This window comes from Photinus pyralis, unplaced genomic scaffold, assembly GCF_008802855.1.
Source record: "Photinus pyralis isolate 1611_PpyrPB1 unplaced genomic scaffold, Ppyr1.3 Ppyr1.4_unclustered_Scaffold6688, whole genome shotgun sequence".
Taxonomy (NCBI): domain Eukaryota; kingdom Metazoa; phylum Arthropoda; class Insecta; order Coleoptera; family Lampyridae; genus Photinus; species Photinus pyralis.
Window position 1 is genome coordinate 1 of NW_022172009.1, and position 18819 is coordinate 18819.

An 18819-nucleotide genomic window follows, 5' to 3' on the forward strand; every position below is an offset into this window, starting at 1 on the left:
TCGTAAGTAATGCTCCTGACAATTCCATCGTGCGCCACGAAACTACGTATACATAATTTTTGTGGCACATCCCAAATTCGAATTTCTCCGTCGTACGATCCGCTTAAAAGAATTGAGAGTTGCTTTGGGTGTTTACTTAAACATGAAATGCCATCACGATGACCATCTAGGCTTCCTACAAATGGTTTTGCAAATACTCGCTCTAGTTTAACAGCGTTTAAAGCTCTAACATATTCTCTGGCAGACTCGAACGGATGTAAATTGGGATCATAATTTCTAGGAGCTGAAATTTGATTGTAATAAATGAGACCTAATACGGAAATGAGTACTTTTATGAATGTCTCGTTTTGTTTCACGGAGATAATCGTCAGGATTTCTGCTTAAAACTTTCACTTTCATTTTAACAACACGTTTAAGCAAATATTGGGTTGAGGTTAGAATTATTCGTCACCAACAGTGTCTATGGTTACGGCCGTACATACAGGGATGGGAAGGTCTGGGCCCGACATTGAAACATTTTGAGAAAATATACAGGATGCAACGATTAAGTATGGTTGGGCAATAGAGGAGCCAAAGCAAGTAATTTTTACAAATAAACTGAATATCCAAGATGCTTCGTTTGGGATCTAAGTACGCCCACGAAATCCTTAGAATGCACGGATTTTCCTTACTTCTTTTTCTCAGCAGCTAGATATGCGATAATAGGATCGAAGTAACCGATTTGCCAGGCCCTAGCTGATTTTATAATCATTTTCCTAAAATTCTATCCAAAGGTAGCGGGAGTGTCCAAAAAGTCCGCTCATGAGGAATTCTGATTTAACATGAAAATTCCGAATCAAAACGTTTATGATAATGTCAAAAAACTTCTTCTACTGCAATGTTTGGAACGAAAACATATCTAGATTTTTAATTACTTTTCAACGTGCAAAACATGCGCCTTAAGGAAACTTCTCTCTTACACTGAAAGATATAGGTATGTGTTAGGGACGCGTTGTATTATAAACTAATATTTTTAAATGGTATTAGACCATGTCTATTTGCCACAGAACTGTTATTGAATTGAATTGGTCTTAAATTTCCATTTTGGACTTTAGTAAAAAAAATCGTGAAAATATCGTACACTTCTTTATACGAATAAGACAAAAGAGTAAGTACACTAATGGGGAAAGGAATATTAATGTAAATTAGGTAGCTCTTGACATAGTCAACGTCAAAAATGCAAAAATTCGTCATTTTTCGTCTTTTCTTCTTCTTTTTGACCTGTTCTCGACGCCCAATATTTATTTCTATGGTAAACTTAACATTTAAGTATGTAGCACCTCCAACAGCGCCATATGCCTGGGGCCTAAATACCAATATGATGCCTGGAAAGTCTAAAAACAGTGACAGTTTTTTTGCCGTATTTTTAACTATACACTGCCACTCATTCCCCATTTCGGTGGCCCGGAGCAATAATATGCGAATTGCGGCTACCAATCCGGATGTTGTACACCTGAAGGGCTTAACTGGCAACTGCGGATGTTAAATATGGAACCAAGAGGTAGAAATGGGTTTGGCGCGCTAATTTCAGGGCATTGGGTAAGTAAAAATATATGTGAAAACATCATGGGCGCCGCCAGGAAATTTTGTAGGAGGGGGCAAGCTCACCATTAATATGGACGTGAGTGGAGGGGATAGGGTATGCAAACTCAAGGTTACGTGCCAGTAACAAACTTATTGCGTTTCATTTTATTTAAACAAAAACATAACTCTTCTATTATCTGTTCCAAAGAGATCTATGCACTTCTCAACAAACTCTTTCTGATTGTCTTTTATAAAATGTCTATGTACGGACATCAAACAAAGACCACTAAGTCTGTTGTTTCCAGTCTTGTACCTAACTTCACCTAGTTCTCAGTTTCCCCAGATTGATCATTGATATCTACAGTACAGTAAAGAATAAGAATGATTCACTCGCCATATATAACAATAGCAAACGGCATTAGGGAAAAAATGTTACTTTCGCTGCCATTGTTGTACCAATTTGCACTACGCCTGATTGCATGGAAGAGGTTCTCCATCTCCGTCAAGTGTCCGCCGACACTTGTAGAGTCTTGTTTTGCAGCCTCCCTTGCAGCCACAAGACACGAAGAGGATGCACGCACGAGGAATGGATTCAAGTGACATCAAAATTGGTTTCATTGCATCATACTGGATTCGCCATCCACACTCCGTTGCAGAAAGAAGGCGCCGTGAAGCTTCACAGGCGGTGTTCAAATAACTGACTAAAAATAAGTAGCACTTTCACCATTTCCGTGAGTCACGTCATCAATCTGTGTCAAAGCATCGTTTCCTCCAAACAGCAGCGATAAAAAAGGAAAACGCTTTTCATTACCATGGTAACTGCCTTGCTCTTGCTGGCCTGGCGTTAATACCATTTGTAACGCTTCTTAAAGATTTCAAGTAACTCAGTGCAACGTGAACAAGTTCCGAAAAAAAAAGAGTATATGGTGGCGGGTAGTTTCAAACGCAAAATCATTTCCATAAAGATTTGGATTTTGCGTAATATTAGTGTTCAATATTCTAAACAGTTTCGACTGCCAAAAGTTACGTTTGAAACAAATCAAAGAAAACTTGGGCAGTATGTTTTCATATGTTTTTACTTACCCATATTGCCTTGAAATTACGCCGCCAAACCAACTTCGCGTCTTGGTTCCAAAGTTAACGTTTATAGCAGACGGGTCCTCTTATTCGCAGTTAAGGCCTTTAGATGTGTAACATCCAGATTGGTAGTCACAATTCGCATATTATTGCTCCTCCGGGCCACCGGAGTGTGTAGTAAAAATACGGCAAAAAAAACGACTTTTTCACTGTTTTTGGACTTTCCAGGCACCATATTTGTATTTAGGCCTCTGGCATATGGCGCTGCGGGAGGTCCCCACACATTTAAATGTTAATTTTAACATAGAAATAAATATTGGACGCCGGCACCAGGCCAGAAAGGACGAAAAATGACGAATTTTGCATTTTTGAAGTTTTTAGGCGGCATTTTGGCACTTAATATGCATAACGTCGTGTGTACTAGATGTTATTCTACCGGTAAAGAGTACCCAAAACGTTCAGTGGCGTACCTTGGGGGCTCGAAATAATGGAAAAGCGGCAATTTCAATCGCCATCTTGGATTTGGGGGCTTAAATGCCAAAATGGGATCTGGCAACAGGGCGCATCGTTTTCATCGGGGTCGAATTATTCTAGAACCGCCTGTTGCCAGTTTCTAGCAGTCCTGACTGAAGTGATCATCTTACCAACCTAACGCCAAGAGATAAAGATCAGTGAAGGAATTGGAACATCTTCAAAAATTTTTAACTTTTAATTACCTGAAAAAGCTCCATTTGCAGTTTAACAGTTTTATGAACCCAATGGAAATAAAAACAAATGTTTATTTATTGTTATTTGAATAAATTAACAAGTTTGAGATTGATTACTTACAGAATGACCCAATAGAAATAAGAAAATGTTAAAGTAATAAACCAGTCACTATTACGTGGTACAGTTAAAGCTTTGAAGGTAGTAATGTAGGTAGTTTTTTAACTTAATATTTTACATGACACTTATCTTTTAATAACTTAGTACAAAAAGGTAAGTTACGTTTGAACATAAAAATGAGCTTGTGACAAAATTAAAATTTTATATTTAAAAATCAAAGTATGTATAGGCAAACGATGTGGGCAAAAAATAAAACGAACATTTCTAAAAATAGTGGCATATAAACAAAGTTTGAACTTGAACTTAATTTCTGTGACAAAGTTACACAAACAAATTGTAGGGGCGTTAAGGGTTATATGTGTAACGTGTATTTCAGTTAGTATATACTCATATTTTATGCTAGACTAGAAAAGAGTAAACAGAACACTCACATTCATTACTCATTAGTTCTGCTACAAAAATATCCCATCTAATGAATTTTTCCAGCATATCTTACCTTTTTGCATAACACAGTCACAATGAAAGAGAATTAAAGGATATTGAAATACTTAAGCCAGAGGTAATATCAACATACCCCGAATTACAAAAAAAATGTTATTAAAATGAAAGCGCTTCAATTTTCTTACAAACAAAACGAGATAACAAATTGCGGAATGAAACAAAGTATTTGTTAATAGGACACATTTAAAAACAATTGATTCAAACAAAAAAAATGAATTTATACACAAATACTTTGTTTCCATACTGACTGGATTTTCTTAAAATTACACATAGTAAATAAGTACAAAATATTACATTAATAATATTAACACTTAATTTAAAAATCAGCCGTTTTAACTCTGAGATATCACAAGGTACACAAGTTGTGTCTTTAAATATCGAACACTGTTTATATACATATACTTTTATTAAGGTCACAACGACTAGTTTAATTTATCAAAGTCTTATTTAAATTAAATATTTAAATCGGCCATCATTTTTCTAAAATCCGCAAGAGTGTTATAGTCAGGATCTAGATCAATGTCGGCGAAGTCTCTTCTAGAATCTGACTTGACGAAACTGGGATTGTAGCGACTGAGAGATAGAGGGCACGGTAACAGCTCCGGCATAACAGAATGATGGGTTATTAGGGAAGTTAGGGTTGTAAATTCTTTCGTGAAACCCTGCAAGAGATTCCGTTTGTCAAGTACAACGCGCGAATTAGTCTTACCTTAATTTTAAAGCCTTTGTTTGTTCTAATAATCAAATAATGCGCTATTCCGGAAGGTTGAAAGCTTCTAGGAACTCTAAGGGATAACGCGTAACATCCTTGCTTAGTTGTGCTTTCTCGTACCATGAAAGCACCGACAGGTTCTTGGCCCAAAACTTCCAAGGTGATTTCTCTAGGAATGCCCGCTTGAAACCATGGCGCTGTTCGTAATTCTCCTTCTTCCTTGTATGTAAGGGAGTCGGTCCTTTCGGGAAGCGGAGGTGGTATGGGAGTGAAGGCTAGAAATGAGTTTTCGGTACCGCCTTGCGGACAAGAGCTGGAACTACTGGAACTAATTTGTGATATTCGTTTCGCCTTAAATTCTGGATCGGTAGACGCAGGCGAACTTTGTAATAATCTATCTTGTATTTCTATATGTTTAGTAATATTAGAAGTTACAGTTTCCATTTCTACTTTTATACTATTATTCGTATTATTAATATTTTTATTTTCATTATCGTTATCCATTTCATTAACATACCCTGCAAGAAGAGGCCTTGACGTGGGACTATTAGGTGTACTACTTGGAGACTCTCCATTAACTAAAGGGCAACTATCATCGTCTGTATTGTGAAGACCGGTAATTCCCATTGCTATTCTTTTTATTAAAGGCGGTTTTTCGGTAATTTTTTTACAGGAATTAAGTTCGGTCGGTGAATTACTTTCATCGCTACTAGGTGTGCTATGTTGAGATTGACTCTTTTCAGGTGGATCAAGTACATTGTATTTGTGCGTTAATCTTAATCCTGGTATAGAGTTAGGTGGATTTAATCGTAACGTTGATGCGTCTGAGCTATTTATGTGGACGTCCATTTCAAAATTTTGATTATTATTAAGTTGCGGTGGTTTTTCTTTTTTTAAGGCAGTGGTCAGTTCTTTTGTCTGAAACAAAATGACAATATTAGGAAGTTTTACATTTCCAGCATTACAATCAAGCCTACCCACTCGTTATGTAATTGTTACAATTAGGTACTCAGTATTCATATATTTACGTTCCTTTAATACACAGTATTAACTAAGTGAAAGCTCCTAAAATTTCCCCTCCAAAAAATAACAAATTGGCACATTGATTTTACAGTAACAATAAATTTTTGGCGACATTAATTTCAATTACTTTTTTCATTTCTCATTATTTAGGGGTTCTTGAGTTACTCACTAAATACCACCATTTTCAATCGACATTCACGTCCTACTTACACGCATACATTGTATTGTAGGTCTGATTCGTATAATTTTTATAAGGCGCGTTGTTTTTTACACATCACTACATTTGCACAGCGAGTACTGTACTATACCTTGGGGGTAAATGAAATGGTGCGTATTTATTCATTTATATTTGTGTTGTGATGAGATAAGTATTTACGATTACTTAATTATGGTCTAAATATTTACTTAAGCGCAATATGGATACTGTATCAGAACTGGTAGTAACAGTAGCAAGCGAGCGATTATTCTATAATGAACTGAATGCTTTGCCAAGCATGCTCTTGAATTATTTGTGTTATTTTGTCTGCATGTCAGACAATCAATGCATTGTAAATCAGCGTCACTACCGGCTGTCGTGTATCTACATTTCTGCTGTTAACACATGTACGAGCGAGTGTACGAGCAAATAGGTACCTAATTTTTATAATAACATTACTGAGAGAAATTAATTAACTGAGAAACCGTTTTGTAATAATTGCAATTAGGATGTGCTTTCATCCAAAAATAAAAATTTGGAATGGAGTAAGAGTTCTGACGGGCCAAATAAACGGACTCTCAAATTGTTATTATTAAATTTCTAACATTTTTTAAAAACTATAGTATCAGTACGTAATACTAGTGGAACTTTTGTTTTTAATAGCAAATAGTTATTTATATAACAAGAGCGCGAAGTTCAATTTCGCGCATTGAGACTGAAGGTATTTTGACGAGGCGAAGCCGAGTTAAAATATCAGTCAAATGCGCGAAATAACTTCGCGCTAGCGTTATATACAATATTTTGATTATAGTCGTTTTTTTTTTGTAACTCATCTCTTAAGTTGGCAGTTACTAGTTAGTACAAGTAGGTACTTCGTTGGGTACTTCCATGTTTGAACTTCAAAATGTCAGTCTTACTACGCTGCCAACCTAAAACTTAACGGCATAAAAAGTGTTCCCAACAAAAACATGTTAGTTCTAATGTTCCCTATAGTTTCTGATAATGATTTTTTTAATTAAATTAAAGCACCGAAATAGAAAAAATAGTATGAAAAACGCGTGTTACAATGCTTTATTGTAATACTCCTATCTTGCGGACACTCGTGGCTACGTTTCGCGTCGCTACTCGTGCCACAAGATAGTCGTATTACAATAGGTCGCATTGTAACACTTGTCTTTCAATATACTATTGTAGCCCACTAAAGCCTTAATGAAGCCCTAATTTATCAACAATTGAGCTGCTTGCAGAAATTTCATTTATTAACCTTCGAGAAGCGGTGGTGGAATCTCCACGGACAAATTACCTAATAAATTTATGTCATACAAAAAAAAATGTGCCAAATTTTGAAAGTGTCTTAAACAAATGGAAGTGTGGGGAAAAAGATTGTTCGCCAAGTTAATATTGTATTAGATTATTTATTATGAAAGCATCTGAATAAATTGGTGTGTGCATGCGTAAACCCATTTTTTAACGCATTGTTTAATAATAATAATAATGACCTTTATTCACATATTATATACAAAGGTAACAACACAAGAAAGAAAAATAAGACATAACGGTATATGAAATATATAATAGTGAAAGGGTGAAGTTCAAACTAATTGGTCTGCTCTTCCACTTTACCCCAATATACTACACTTAATTCTTTTTTTTAATAGCGAAATGAGTGATGTTTCTCTTAATAAAACGGTATACCTGCGTTTGTTAAAGAAATGAGAAAATGAAACTGTAACAATGTACAAAAACACAATAAAAAGAATTGGTTAACATTGGAGTTGATTTCTATAAAGTAAAAGACGCGTTTGTGTTTTAAAAGGCTTCAAGGAAAGATTTTTGATAAAAGCTGGCAACGAGTTATATTGTTTTGCAAGTTGATAAGAAAAACACCCTTCGAAAAGATGATGAGCTGGAATAGTCATAAGTCCTTTGAGATAGTGTACGGAGAGTAATTTTATTATAAAGATACTGTGGTTTATGAGTTAAAATGATTTGATGACACATATACAAAAAATGAAGGGAACGACGATTTTCCATATTCAACCACTTTATTTCAGACATCTTATGGGAGACATGATCAAATTTTCTCAAGACGAAAATGAGCCGTAGACAAGAATTTTGCACTCGTTGTAGTATTTTCCTGCAGGTTACATCCAAGCAAGGTCCATATACACAATCTGCATAATTAAAATGCGATAGAACTAGCACATTCATTAGTTTTACTTTGGTATCAAAGTGAAAGTTGTATCTGCGGATATACAAAGATTTTAGACTGCTGAAGGCGCGCTGAATGCAAAGGTTTATATAACTTTTAAAACGAAGATCGCTATCCATGATTAGTCCTAAGTTCTTGTGTTCCGTTTTTATTGAATGACGTGATTGATTGATTCTATCTGTTCAAAAGCTAGTTACTAATTCTAACGCGTCTTTACTAAAACCAAAAAAATGTAAGATTGAAATTAGCATTTCGTGGTCCAACATGCCAAATGCCTTAGAATAGTCTACGAGGACATAGTGAGCATGTTGTTATCGGTTGCTGTAATGATATCGTCCACAATGCATGATAAAGCTGTAGAACAACTATATCCACTCCTAAAGCCTGACTGCATAAACGGTAAAATGTCGTTTTCATCCAAAAATTTCTTGATTTGCATTTCCATTGCTCTTTCTAGCAATTTGGATAACATTGGTAGAATGCTTATAAGGCTGAGATCTTGTAATGTAATGTGCGAACATTTTTACATTTAGGTAAGGGTGCGTTTATGTTGAAGCCGCGATAAGTGATAAGAGCGTCGATACTAGCGAAGCATAGAAAAGTGTAAATGTACTTAGCATAGATCTGTTTATATTGGAGCAGCGCGTTAATCATTCTTGAGTCGCCAACCAACGATAATAGCGTCGATAATCTCTGCACGCATTTTCTTCGCTCTTGTCGAGTATGGATGTAGAACTTTTAATCAGTGAAATTTTTGTCAGGCCTCCATTATCGGACCAAAAAACAAAAACCACCAAAAAAGGTTCATTCTGGACAAATAGTGAAAGGAGTTGGCACTAAATTGAAAAAAATTAATAGAAGGTTTTCGCCTATTAGTTAATAACTTTAGTGCATTTTCAGTGAATTGATCAGTAATTCCCAAAAAGTAGCACAAGCAGCCAAGAGGAGGAGGAGACAAAAAGAAAGGCAGGGAGAGGACAACAATAAGAAAAGGAGAAACAGGCAGGAAGGAAACGAGACCAAAGGAGGGAGGCATCGGAAGCTAATGGAACGCCCGAGTGAGGGGCCATCACCAGGAAGCCGAGTTCCCTCTAATACAGATATTCCATTGGCGAGACTGTGGTCGTACCCTTTCGGGTCGGACAACACCCAGCGCCCCCCCCCCCAACCTCCCCATTCCACAAATTCCACCACACTGTTTGGCATACGTCGCGACCCAACGTAATAGCAACAAATTGCTGGAGATGCACCCCCATTAGTTCCTACCAGGGGCACATACCCACGACAGTTGACTAAATTCTGGGAGAGGCGGTTACGCCAGGCATATGCCAAAGTATCAAGGACGATGTAAAATTCGTTAATGTTTTGACTACTGAGCGATGAGTCCTGCGCTAATCGAAGCTCGAACATAAAACACCGCATTAAAGCAGAGCGCGGCACTCTGCTCTTGTCGCTGCTCTCATCGACGCTCTTATCACTTATCGCGGCTCCAACATAAACGCACCCTAAAGGAATTACGTGTGCTACTTTCCAATCATTAGGAACATAATTTGTCTCAAGGCAGCAATAAACCACATGCAGTAGATAAGGCGACAGAATAGGCAGACGAACTGTAATCATTGAATAACTAACCCCGTCAGCGCCCACAGAGTTTGTCGTAATTTTTGAGACTATCATAGCAATATCCGATTCAGTAATGACAGTGAAAGAATAAAAAAAATGTGCTACTGTTTGCGTTCTGTCTGTCCGTATATCCGGCCGGGCCCACTTTTGCCGTTTTATACTACTTTTAAGAAAATTGTCGTAGAGGCCTGGAATTGTTTACAATAGGTACCCTATGCCGTAAATTTGTGCCAGGCGGCGTTCAAATTTTGTAGTCTTGAGGGGGGCCACCCCCATTAGTTATTTCTCGTTATCTCTGAAAGTAAAAGGCGGATAACTTTTACATGGGACAACGAATTTGTCTCAGATTTTGCATACGCATATTCCTCTAGTGGTACCATATAAAACCTTTAAAACCTTTCATGGTATTCTAATGAAAGGTCTCATCGACAGGAATTGGTTTCTACAAACTACAACTGTCTTCCCCGATTCCTTTTCGAGATCAGTGGGAGGGGTGCGGGGGTCACAAATTGATTTTATCTTTCATGGTACTCTAATGAAAGGTATCAACCAAAGGAATTGACTTCTAGCAACTATCGCTATCCTCCAACCCTCCTCTCCAACATCTTTTCGACATATCTCATCTCGAAAACAGATTGTCATATCGATTGCGTTGTAACAATTATTATCAAGCTATTGTCTAAATAACACGCATTAAGCATGCGGTCTTTTTTTAAAATCCTTTACCTCGCTCAATGTGCAAATTTCATTGGGGTTATAAAAATGCGCTTTATATGTACAAGGGCTGTGCACAAATTGTGCTTGTTATCGGCGTGATCAAGCCCATTTTTAAATATACTGCTGAATTCAGAAACATTATAAGCTCATGCAGTTAAGATTTCAATCAAAATGTTTTAATTGTAAATCGACAGAATTCTTTCTCTTCGTCCACCATATTTAAAAAAATCAACTTCAGGGATGTTGTCAATTTAGACGCCGCCGGTCATTATATTGTTAGTTTATAAGTATTTTTGTTAAGTTAGAATAGTTCCATTTATTATTTTTTGTTTCAGAACTCTTAGAATTTTTTCCCTTTCAATCTTTCACACGCTCTGTGCGGTTTTACAAATTCCATATGTTTATTTCAATTTATGACTTCCGTGTTCTTTCTGTTTTCGCCTGTCACCCTAATTTTTAAGTTATTTAATACGTGACTAGGCAAAGGAGCCGCTTGCATGTGGTCCTTTGCGCTAATATTGCAGCCCATATGGTTGCAATAAATGTTCTTAGTTTTAGGGTGTTAATTAGTCAATTTTTTAGTTTTCAAGCAGTCACATTTCGCCTACAATCGAAGTAGGTTGACTCAAAAGTTAGTAGTGCTCAATTTACATTAAAGGGTGTTGTAATTTTGTAAATAATTGTACATAAACATGTGTCATGAAATAAATAGTACCTGTATAAGGTTCTGTGTAAATGAAGATTTACAACCTCGTTTACAACAAAAGGTTTAGCTCGCGAACCAGCTACCAGAGCTATCGTTTCTAAGTTCCTATCGGGAACTTTTTCATCTATTCCAAACAAAATGGTCCTTCGATGCTCGGATTTCAAGAAACAGCAATCATAAACGTTCCGTTACAAAAATTCCAATTGCCCAAGGAATGCGGTAACGAGACCACCATCGTACAACCCCAAATGAGCACAATAGAGACTGCATCCGGAATAGGGTCAGGTATGAGTTATTTGTTTCCTTTCCTTTTCTTTATGATTGACCGGATTATTAGATGCGTCTCATTAAATTATTCTTTACATTTACAATTCAGCCCTATTACTTTCATAGTGGCTATTTTACAGAATAAAGTTAATTCACAACCTTAAAAATTACAGCATTATAGCGTTTATGTATTTTAGATAATTACGCAAATTTACAGTTACAGTAATTAAGCCCTATTTCTTTTATAGTGGCTATTCTACAGAATAAAGGTAATTCACAACCTTAAAAATTACAGCATTATAGCGTTTATCTATTTTAGATAATTACGCAAATTTACAGTTACAGTTAAGCCTTATTTCTTTTTAAAGGCTATTTTACAGAATAAAAGTTAGAGTAATCCTCGACTTTAAAAATTACGTCAATTAGCGTTTATTTACAGTTATTACAGAATGGTAATAAATTACAATTTACCCTGCTGTCAAACGATTTGAAGTTATATTCTTCAAGGAAAAAATATAGGTACAATTTGCCTTTACAAAGTTTAATTATTTCGCAAATGTTAAAGTATAAAACATTTGAACTTACAGATATTAGGTACCTCTACACTTAGTTGGCAGGTCTGTTACAGGTATAAATTTCATTATTTACTTGCATTTTATTCTAATTTCACTAGTTCAAAATGGCCAAAGAAAAGGATGCAAAACGTTTAACCGCCAAACTTCAATTGTTATTAGGCGAATTAAATGATTTCTGTGAATTTACACAAACCGTTCAAGTCGAAGATACGGACCCATTTATATGGGAACAATTAACGTTCAGGTTGGATCAGATCAAACTGATCCCCACGGAATACCGTGCATTATCTGCTGATGCCGCATTAATATCTTTAGAAAATGAAAATATACAATCATTTTCACATTTTCAGTCTAATTATTTTCGTGCAGTTGCACAAGCTTCATTATTATTAAAAAATAAAGATGTTAACGCGCAGCAAAATATTTCTGACCGATCAGTTAACGGTCTTAATTCCAGTTGTGCCAATAATAAATCTAATGCAAAACTGCCTGTTTTGAATATTCCCGTATTTTCGGGCCACTACACTGATTGGTAGTAGTAGTATCTTTAGTAGATGGCAATCCCAAGTTATCCGAGGTAGAAAAATTCTATTATTTATACAATTCATTGAAAAATTCTGCCAAGGATATCGTTCAAGATTTAGGCGCTACCGCGGCCAATTATCAAATTGCCTTAAATATGCTTAAGGAACGTTATCACAACGAAAAATTAATAGTATTTTCCCATTTGGAAGCTATTTTTGACACTCAAAAGGTAAACAAAGGATCTTCCGTTGAACTAAGAAAGTTGCATGACAACATTACGCGTCATCTTCGCGCTTTAGATAATTTCAATTTAAGTGACCAGCAATTCAAAGCTGCAGTTATCGCTTACATAGTTCGAGCAAAGGTTGACCCGCTTACAGGTGCTGAATACAGCAAATTTAACGTCAAAAATATTCCTACGATTGAAGAGACGCACAAGTTTCTTACTTCCAGGTGCGAGATTTTGGAGGATGTTTTGCCGAATTCTTCCAAGGTCCACACAAATCAAGTCGGTAATCCGACAAAAATAAATTACAAGACAATAAAACTAATTTCAAGCAATCCTTCATGGTTGCAAACAATGTTAATAATTATTCTTGCGTCATATGCAAAGAAAATCACTTGCTTTATGCTTGCCCTAAATTCTTATCTCTCAGTGTACAACAACGGTTTGACAAAACAAATGAGTTAAAATTGTGCAAAAATTGCTTAAAACATAGCAATCAATCAAGGTGCCTCTCAAAATTTAAATGCAAGTACTGTCATAGGTCACACAATAGCCTTTTGTGTTTTGCAAGGTCCAATCCCGAACCTACTCCAAATATTCATGTGGTTCAATCAAATGATTGCAGTGCTCCTATTTCACAAACCTCTTCAAATGCTTCGCATCCCGAAGCTACAATAACATGTGCCTGTGTGCACACAGGATCAAGTTTTACTATCCACGGCAATTGTTAAGGTAAAGGTTAATTCCAATAAATGGATTCGCGCTAGATGTCTTTTAGACTCAGCGGCCCAATCCAATCTCGTTTCCAGCGATTTCTTATCCAAACTAAACTGTGCGTTCCGAGGTGCGTTCACTCCGGTGAACATGTCAGTAATCGGTGTAAATGCGAGTAATTCCCCAATAACAGGCGCCGTACAAATTAAAGTTGCATCCTTGCACAACAACTTCGAAATCGAACTTCCTTGTTTAGTTATCGAAAAAATTACAGAAAACCTTCCAATGAAGAGTTTCAGCAAGTCAAACATTGTCATTCCATCTAACATTAAATTAGCTGATAAGACATTTCATATATCCGCCCCAGTGGATATTTGAATTGGCGCAAATCATTTTTACTCTTTAATGTGTATAGGTCAAATTTCATTAGGTGACGACAAACCAATGTTACAGAAAACCATTTTTGGTTGGGTAATGTCTGGCACTTTTGTTTCTGGAACTAATCACTCCAAGACTAATTCCAATGTAGTTTATATGAACTGCGCTATTAGCAACTCTTGTCTAAATCCTGAAGACACGTTGCACGATTCAATTTCCAAGTTCTGGGAGACCGAAAAGGTCGAACCTAAGAGCAAGTTTTCATTATTATCAAGAGAAGAGAAATTTTGTGAAACCCATTTTGCTGCCACTATCTCTCATGGCCAAGATGGAAAATTCGTCGTATCCATTCCATTCAACTCTAAGCTTTCGCAGTTGGGCAATTCCAAACAGCGAGCCTTAGATCGTTTCTATAGCCTAGAGAAAAAATTATTAAAGGACGAGTTTCTTCGCAAAGAATATTCTAAATTCATACATGAATATGTTGAATTAGGTCATGCCACTAAAATTTCCAGTGAGGACGATGATACATCAACAAGTGATAGTAGAGTCGTTATTTCAACACTTGATGGCGACATATGCATTAACACTATTCCAAGATTTTACCTTCCGCATCATGTCGTTATTAAGTCAGGATCCCTCACAACTAAACTACGTGTAGTATTTGATGGCAGCGCCAAATCTGATGCAAATATCTCCATAAACGATACTCAAATTGTCGGCCCAATGCTTCAGGATGATCTTTTTTCTATTTTGCTACGGTTTCGGCAACACAAAATTGCACTCACTGGCGACTGCGAAAAAATGTACAGGATGATAAATGTTCATCCGCAATTAAGAAAATTTCAATGCATTTTTTGGCGTGATCAGCCCAACCAACCCATTGATATTTATCAATTAAATACTGTTACTTACGGTACAGCTTCTGCCAGTTATCTGGCCACTAAATGCCTACAATATTTAGCCGACCAATACAACGAAACCTTCCCTAAGATTTCCAGCATTCTCAAGTCTTCCTTTTATATGGACGACTTACTTTACACTGCGGAAACGGTGGAAGAAATTCTGCAGGTGAAGGACGAATTAACCCAAATTCTTTCATCTGTCGGCATACCCTTGAGAAAATTTTTGTCTAATGCCTCGGAAGTCCTGGAAAATTCTTCCAATTCCGATGCTTCTTTTTCAAGCATTCCACTTGGCGAGCGATCTAATGCAAAGGCACTTGGCCTTTCTTGGAATGCCCTATCAGATACAATTTATTACTCCATAACATTTAAAAACACTGGTCCTTCTAATACCAAGAGAACCATCCTCTCAATGGTCTCTCAATGCTTTGACCCTCTTGGGCTCCTATCTCCTGTCATAATCACAGGAAAAATTCTAATTCAAAAATTATGGGAGCTTAAGTTGGCATGGGATGAGTCCGTGCCCCACTTAATCAATTCCGAATGGAACCAGTTTCAGAATGAGTTAATTCATTTGCGGGACTTGCAAATCCCTCGCTGCGTGATTCCAATTTCAGCTAATCAGGTAGAACTTCATGGTTTCTCGGACAGTAGTTCCAATGCTTACGGTGCCTGCATTTATGTAAGGTGCCGGAATGGTACCCGATGCTCCTCTCGGTTATTATGTTCCAAGTCGCGGGTAGCTCCTCTACGCGTAATATCAATCCCACGATTGGAGCTATGTGCAGCAGTTCTTTTGGCGGAACTAATGCAAAAAGTAACAGCCTCATTAGCTGTTGATGCCAATAAAGTATTCCTTTGGACAGATTCAACTGTTGTTTTAAACTGGCTAAACTCTGCAGCGAACAGATACAAAACCTTTATCGCCAATAGAATAGCGGCAGTACAAGAAATCTTTAATAGCAGGGTATGGCATCATGTCAAATCCCAAGAAAATCCTGCCGACCTCGTTTCCAGAGTTATTTCAGCCTCTAACATTTTAATTAATTCTCTGTGGTGGAACGGGCCTGAATTCTTATCTTCTACAGACGAATTTTGGAAAAATACTTATTTTTCTCCTGATTTGGAAACCTCAGAATGTAAATCGAGTTTTACAGCGGTTATACAGTCAACTTCAGATGCGGAAGAATTTGAAATGTTTGACAAATTTTCCTCGTTTTCCAAATTACAACGAGTACTTGCTTACGTAAACAGGTTTATCTCCAATTGTAAGGTTTCGTTGGCGTTTCGCATTTCTGGTTCTTTAACTACGGACGAACTACAGCATTCGTCAAATCTTTTAGTGAAAATCTGCCAACGCGAGTCTTTTCCAAATGAAATTAAGCAATTGCTCACAAAAAATAAATTAAAAGCAAAATCAAACATATTGTCTTTAAATCCGTTTTTGGATGAATTTCAATTATTAAGAGTGGGTGGCCGAATTAGAAATTCTGAATATAATTCTTTGCTGCTTCCAAGCAATCATGCTTTAACACGCTTAATCATGAAGCACTATCACATTACTTTGTTGCACTGTGGCCCGCAACAATTATTGGCCTGTGTTCGAGAAACATACTGGCCTATTTCAGGTAAGGGTTGCGCCAAGCTTACAATCAGAAATTGCATAAAATGTTTCAAAGTTAATCCCGTCTTCAATAATCCATTAATGGGAGACCTACCCGCCGAACGTTTGAAAGCAAACGCACCGGTATTTCATAATACGGGCCTTGACTATGCTGGTCCAATTTTAATTAAAGACAAGAAAACGCGAGGTTGCAAGCTTATGAAAGCATACATATGCTTATTTGTCTGTCTAGTTACTAAGGCTGTTCACCTAGAACTTGTCACAGACTTGTCAACTGATGCCTTTCTCGCGATCTTAAAGCGTTTCACGGGACGTAGAGGTAAACCCCACACTTTGTTTAGTGACAATGCAAGGAATTTTGTTGGGGCAAATAACCAGCTAAAGGAATGGTACAATTTTTTACAAAATCATGATACGCAGAATTCAGTTTCAAATTTAAGTCAGCAGGGCATAAACTGGAAATTTATCATCCCCAGAGCACCTCATCAAGGAGGCATGTGGGAAAGTGGCATTAAATCCACTAAATTTCATTTAAAAAGAATATTAGGCAATACCAATTTAACTTACGAGGATTTCAGTACAGTTTTAATCCAGGTCGAATCAGTCCTAAATTCCCGACCGTTATCCTCAGTATCCTCAGATCCAAACGATCTGAACCCTTTGACCCCTGGTAACTTCTTAATTGGTAGATCCTTTCAAACCATACCAGAGCCCTGTCTTTTGGACTTGCGAGAAAATCGCTTGTCTCTATACCAACGTTCTCAACGCATAGTTCAGCATTTCTGGAAACGTTGGAGCATAGAAGTTATACCTGACTTACAGCGAAGAACCAAATGGTTCCAAAATATGCAAGATCTGCTACACATCGGTTCTCTAGTACTCATCCAGGAAGACAACACACCTCCTCTATCTTGGAGTCTTGGCAGAGTCGTCGAGATACACAGAGCCCCCGACGGCGTCATCAGATCAGCTACCGTAAGAATTTCAAGTGGAAATACGTTGAAGCGTGTAGTGCATAAATTGTGTGTGTTGCCAGTTACCTAGTTACCTAAAAGTGAAAATACATTTTTTTTTTGTTTTGTTTCTTCATGAACAGAATGTTGTGTTTTTTACGATATGTTTCTCTGTTGAAAAACATAGTTTTTCAAGGCCGCCGGTTATGTTGTCAATTTAGACGCCGCCGGTCTTTATATTGTTAGTTTATAAGTATTTTTGTTAAGTTAGAATAGTTCCATTTATTTTTTTTTTGTTTCAGAACTCTTAGAATTTTTTCCCTTTCAATCTTTCACACGCTCTGTGCGGTTTTACAAATTCCATATGTTTATTTCAATTTATGACTTCCGTGTTCTTTCTGTTTTCGCCTGTCACCCTAATTTTTAAGTTATTTAATACGTGACTAGGAAAAGGAGCCGCTTGCATGCGGTCCTTTGCGCTAATATTGCAGCCCATATGGTTGCAATAAATGTTCTTAGTTTTAGGGTGTTAATTAGTCAATTTTTTAGTTTTCAAGCAGTCACATTTCGCCTACAATCGAAGTAGGTTGACTCAAAAGTTGGTAGTGCTCAATTTACATTAAAGGGTGTTGTAATTTTGTAAATAATTGTACATAAATTTGTGTTATGAAATAAATAGTACCTGTATAAGGTTCTGTGTAAATGAAGATTTACAACCTCGTTTACAACAAAAGGTTTAGCTCGCGAACCAGCTACCAGAGCTATCGTCTCTAAGTTCCTATCGGGAACTTTTTCATTTATTCCAAACCAAGGGATCTATACTCTGTTTTGGTTTAAAACCGCATCAATTTTTTACCTAGAATTCGAATGATTATGATTCAAATGCAATGCATAATTTTAATTACGTATCGATGCTATGTTTACAAGAGCTATATTTGCTAACGTAAGGTTCTGTTTTTACAAACAAATAATATACCATTTGGAACAACCTTCTTCGCTTTCTAAATATTACTCCACAACTTTACACCATTCGCTAAGCTTATTGTAAGAACTGTATCTATACTACTACTCACCCAAAGTACTTTATCAGTATTAGAATCTAATTGTGAGCTAATAACATCTTGTAATGTTGGTTGTTTCTGTAGTTGAGCCGCGTACGCCATCCGAAATGCATTTCCCACAATGGAATTTAACTCCTCCGCCTGAAACAAACCGAAATGTTAACATAAAAGCACATCCTACCTACAATTGCTAAGAATGAAGTAAAAATTCAAACTTGATGAATTACTATCTGTCCACGTTTTTGTAATGCCCCCAAGTGTGACCATCAGTATTATTTTTCATCTACCCCGTAACTTTCCCTTCCAAACAACCTCCATTAATCACTAGTACTCGAAGAAGCTCTTGAAGTCGCAATCACGCGCGGTCAAGTGATAAATTGGCCGACCGAGACGCCATCAACAAACAATACTTTCTTTACCTCAAATACGCAAAAAT

At 36.8% G+C, this 18819-nt stretch overlaps 1 protein-coding gene and 1 long non-coding RNA gene across 2 annotated transcripts; both read right to left on the reverse strand.

Annotated features, from left to right (window-relative positions):
- Positions 1-119: 119 nt before the first annotated feature.
- Positions 120-468, reverse strand: LOC116182665. The gene is made up of 2 exons (XR_004147578.1): positions 330-468; positions 120-283 (listed from the first exon to the last, which is right to left on the reverse strand). It is a non-coding gene; the product is annotated as an uncharacterized LOC116182665 (long non-coding RNA).
- Positions 469-3405: 2937 nt separating this feature from the next.
- LOC116182664 (tensin-3-like) lies at positions 3406-18524 on the reverse strand. The gene is made up of 3 exons (XM_031503207.1): positions 18396-18524; positions 4676-5596; positions 3406-4628 (listed from the first exon to the last, which is right to left on the reverse strand). Exons 1-3 carry the CDS (start codon positions 18483-18485, stop codon positions 4419-4421), a joined length of 1221 nt encoding a protein of 406 aa, XP_031359067.1. The 5' UTR covers positions 18486-18524; the 3' UTR covers positions 3406-4418.
- Between the last annotated feature and the right edge of the window lie 295 nt (positions 18525-18819).

What these genes read in the sequence shown, in the direction of transcription:
- LOC116182664 (XM_031503207.1), bottom strand. Translation starts at nt 18,485, where the DNA reads ATGGCGTACGCGGCTCAACTACAGAAACAACCAACATTACAAGATGTT. An exon ending in ATACTGATAAAGTACTTTGG is followed by an intron (nt 5,597 to 18,395) that starts GTGAGTAGTAGT and finishes ATTTTGTTTCAG; the next exon opens with ACAAAAGAACTGACCACTGC. An exon ending in ACAAAGGCTTTAAAATTAAG is followed by an intron (nt 4,629 to 4,675) that starts GTAAGACTAATT and finishes AATCTCTTGCAG; the next exon opens with GGTTTCACGAAAGAATTTAC.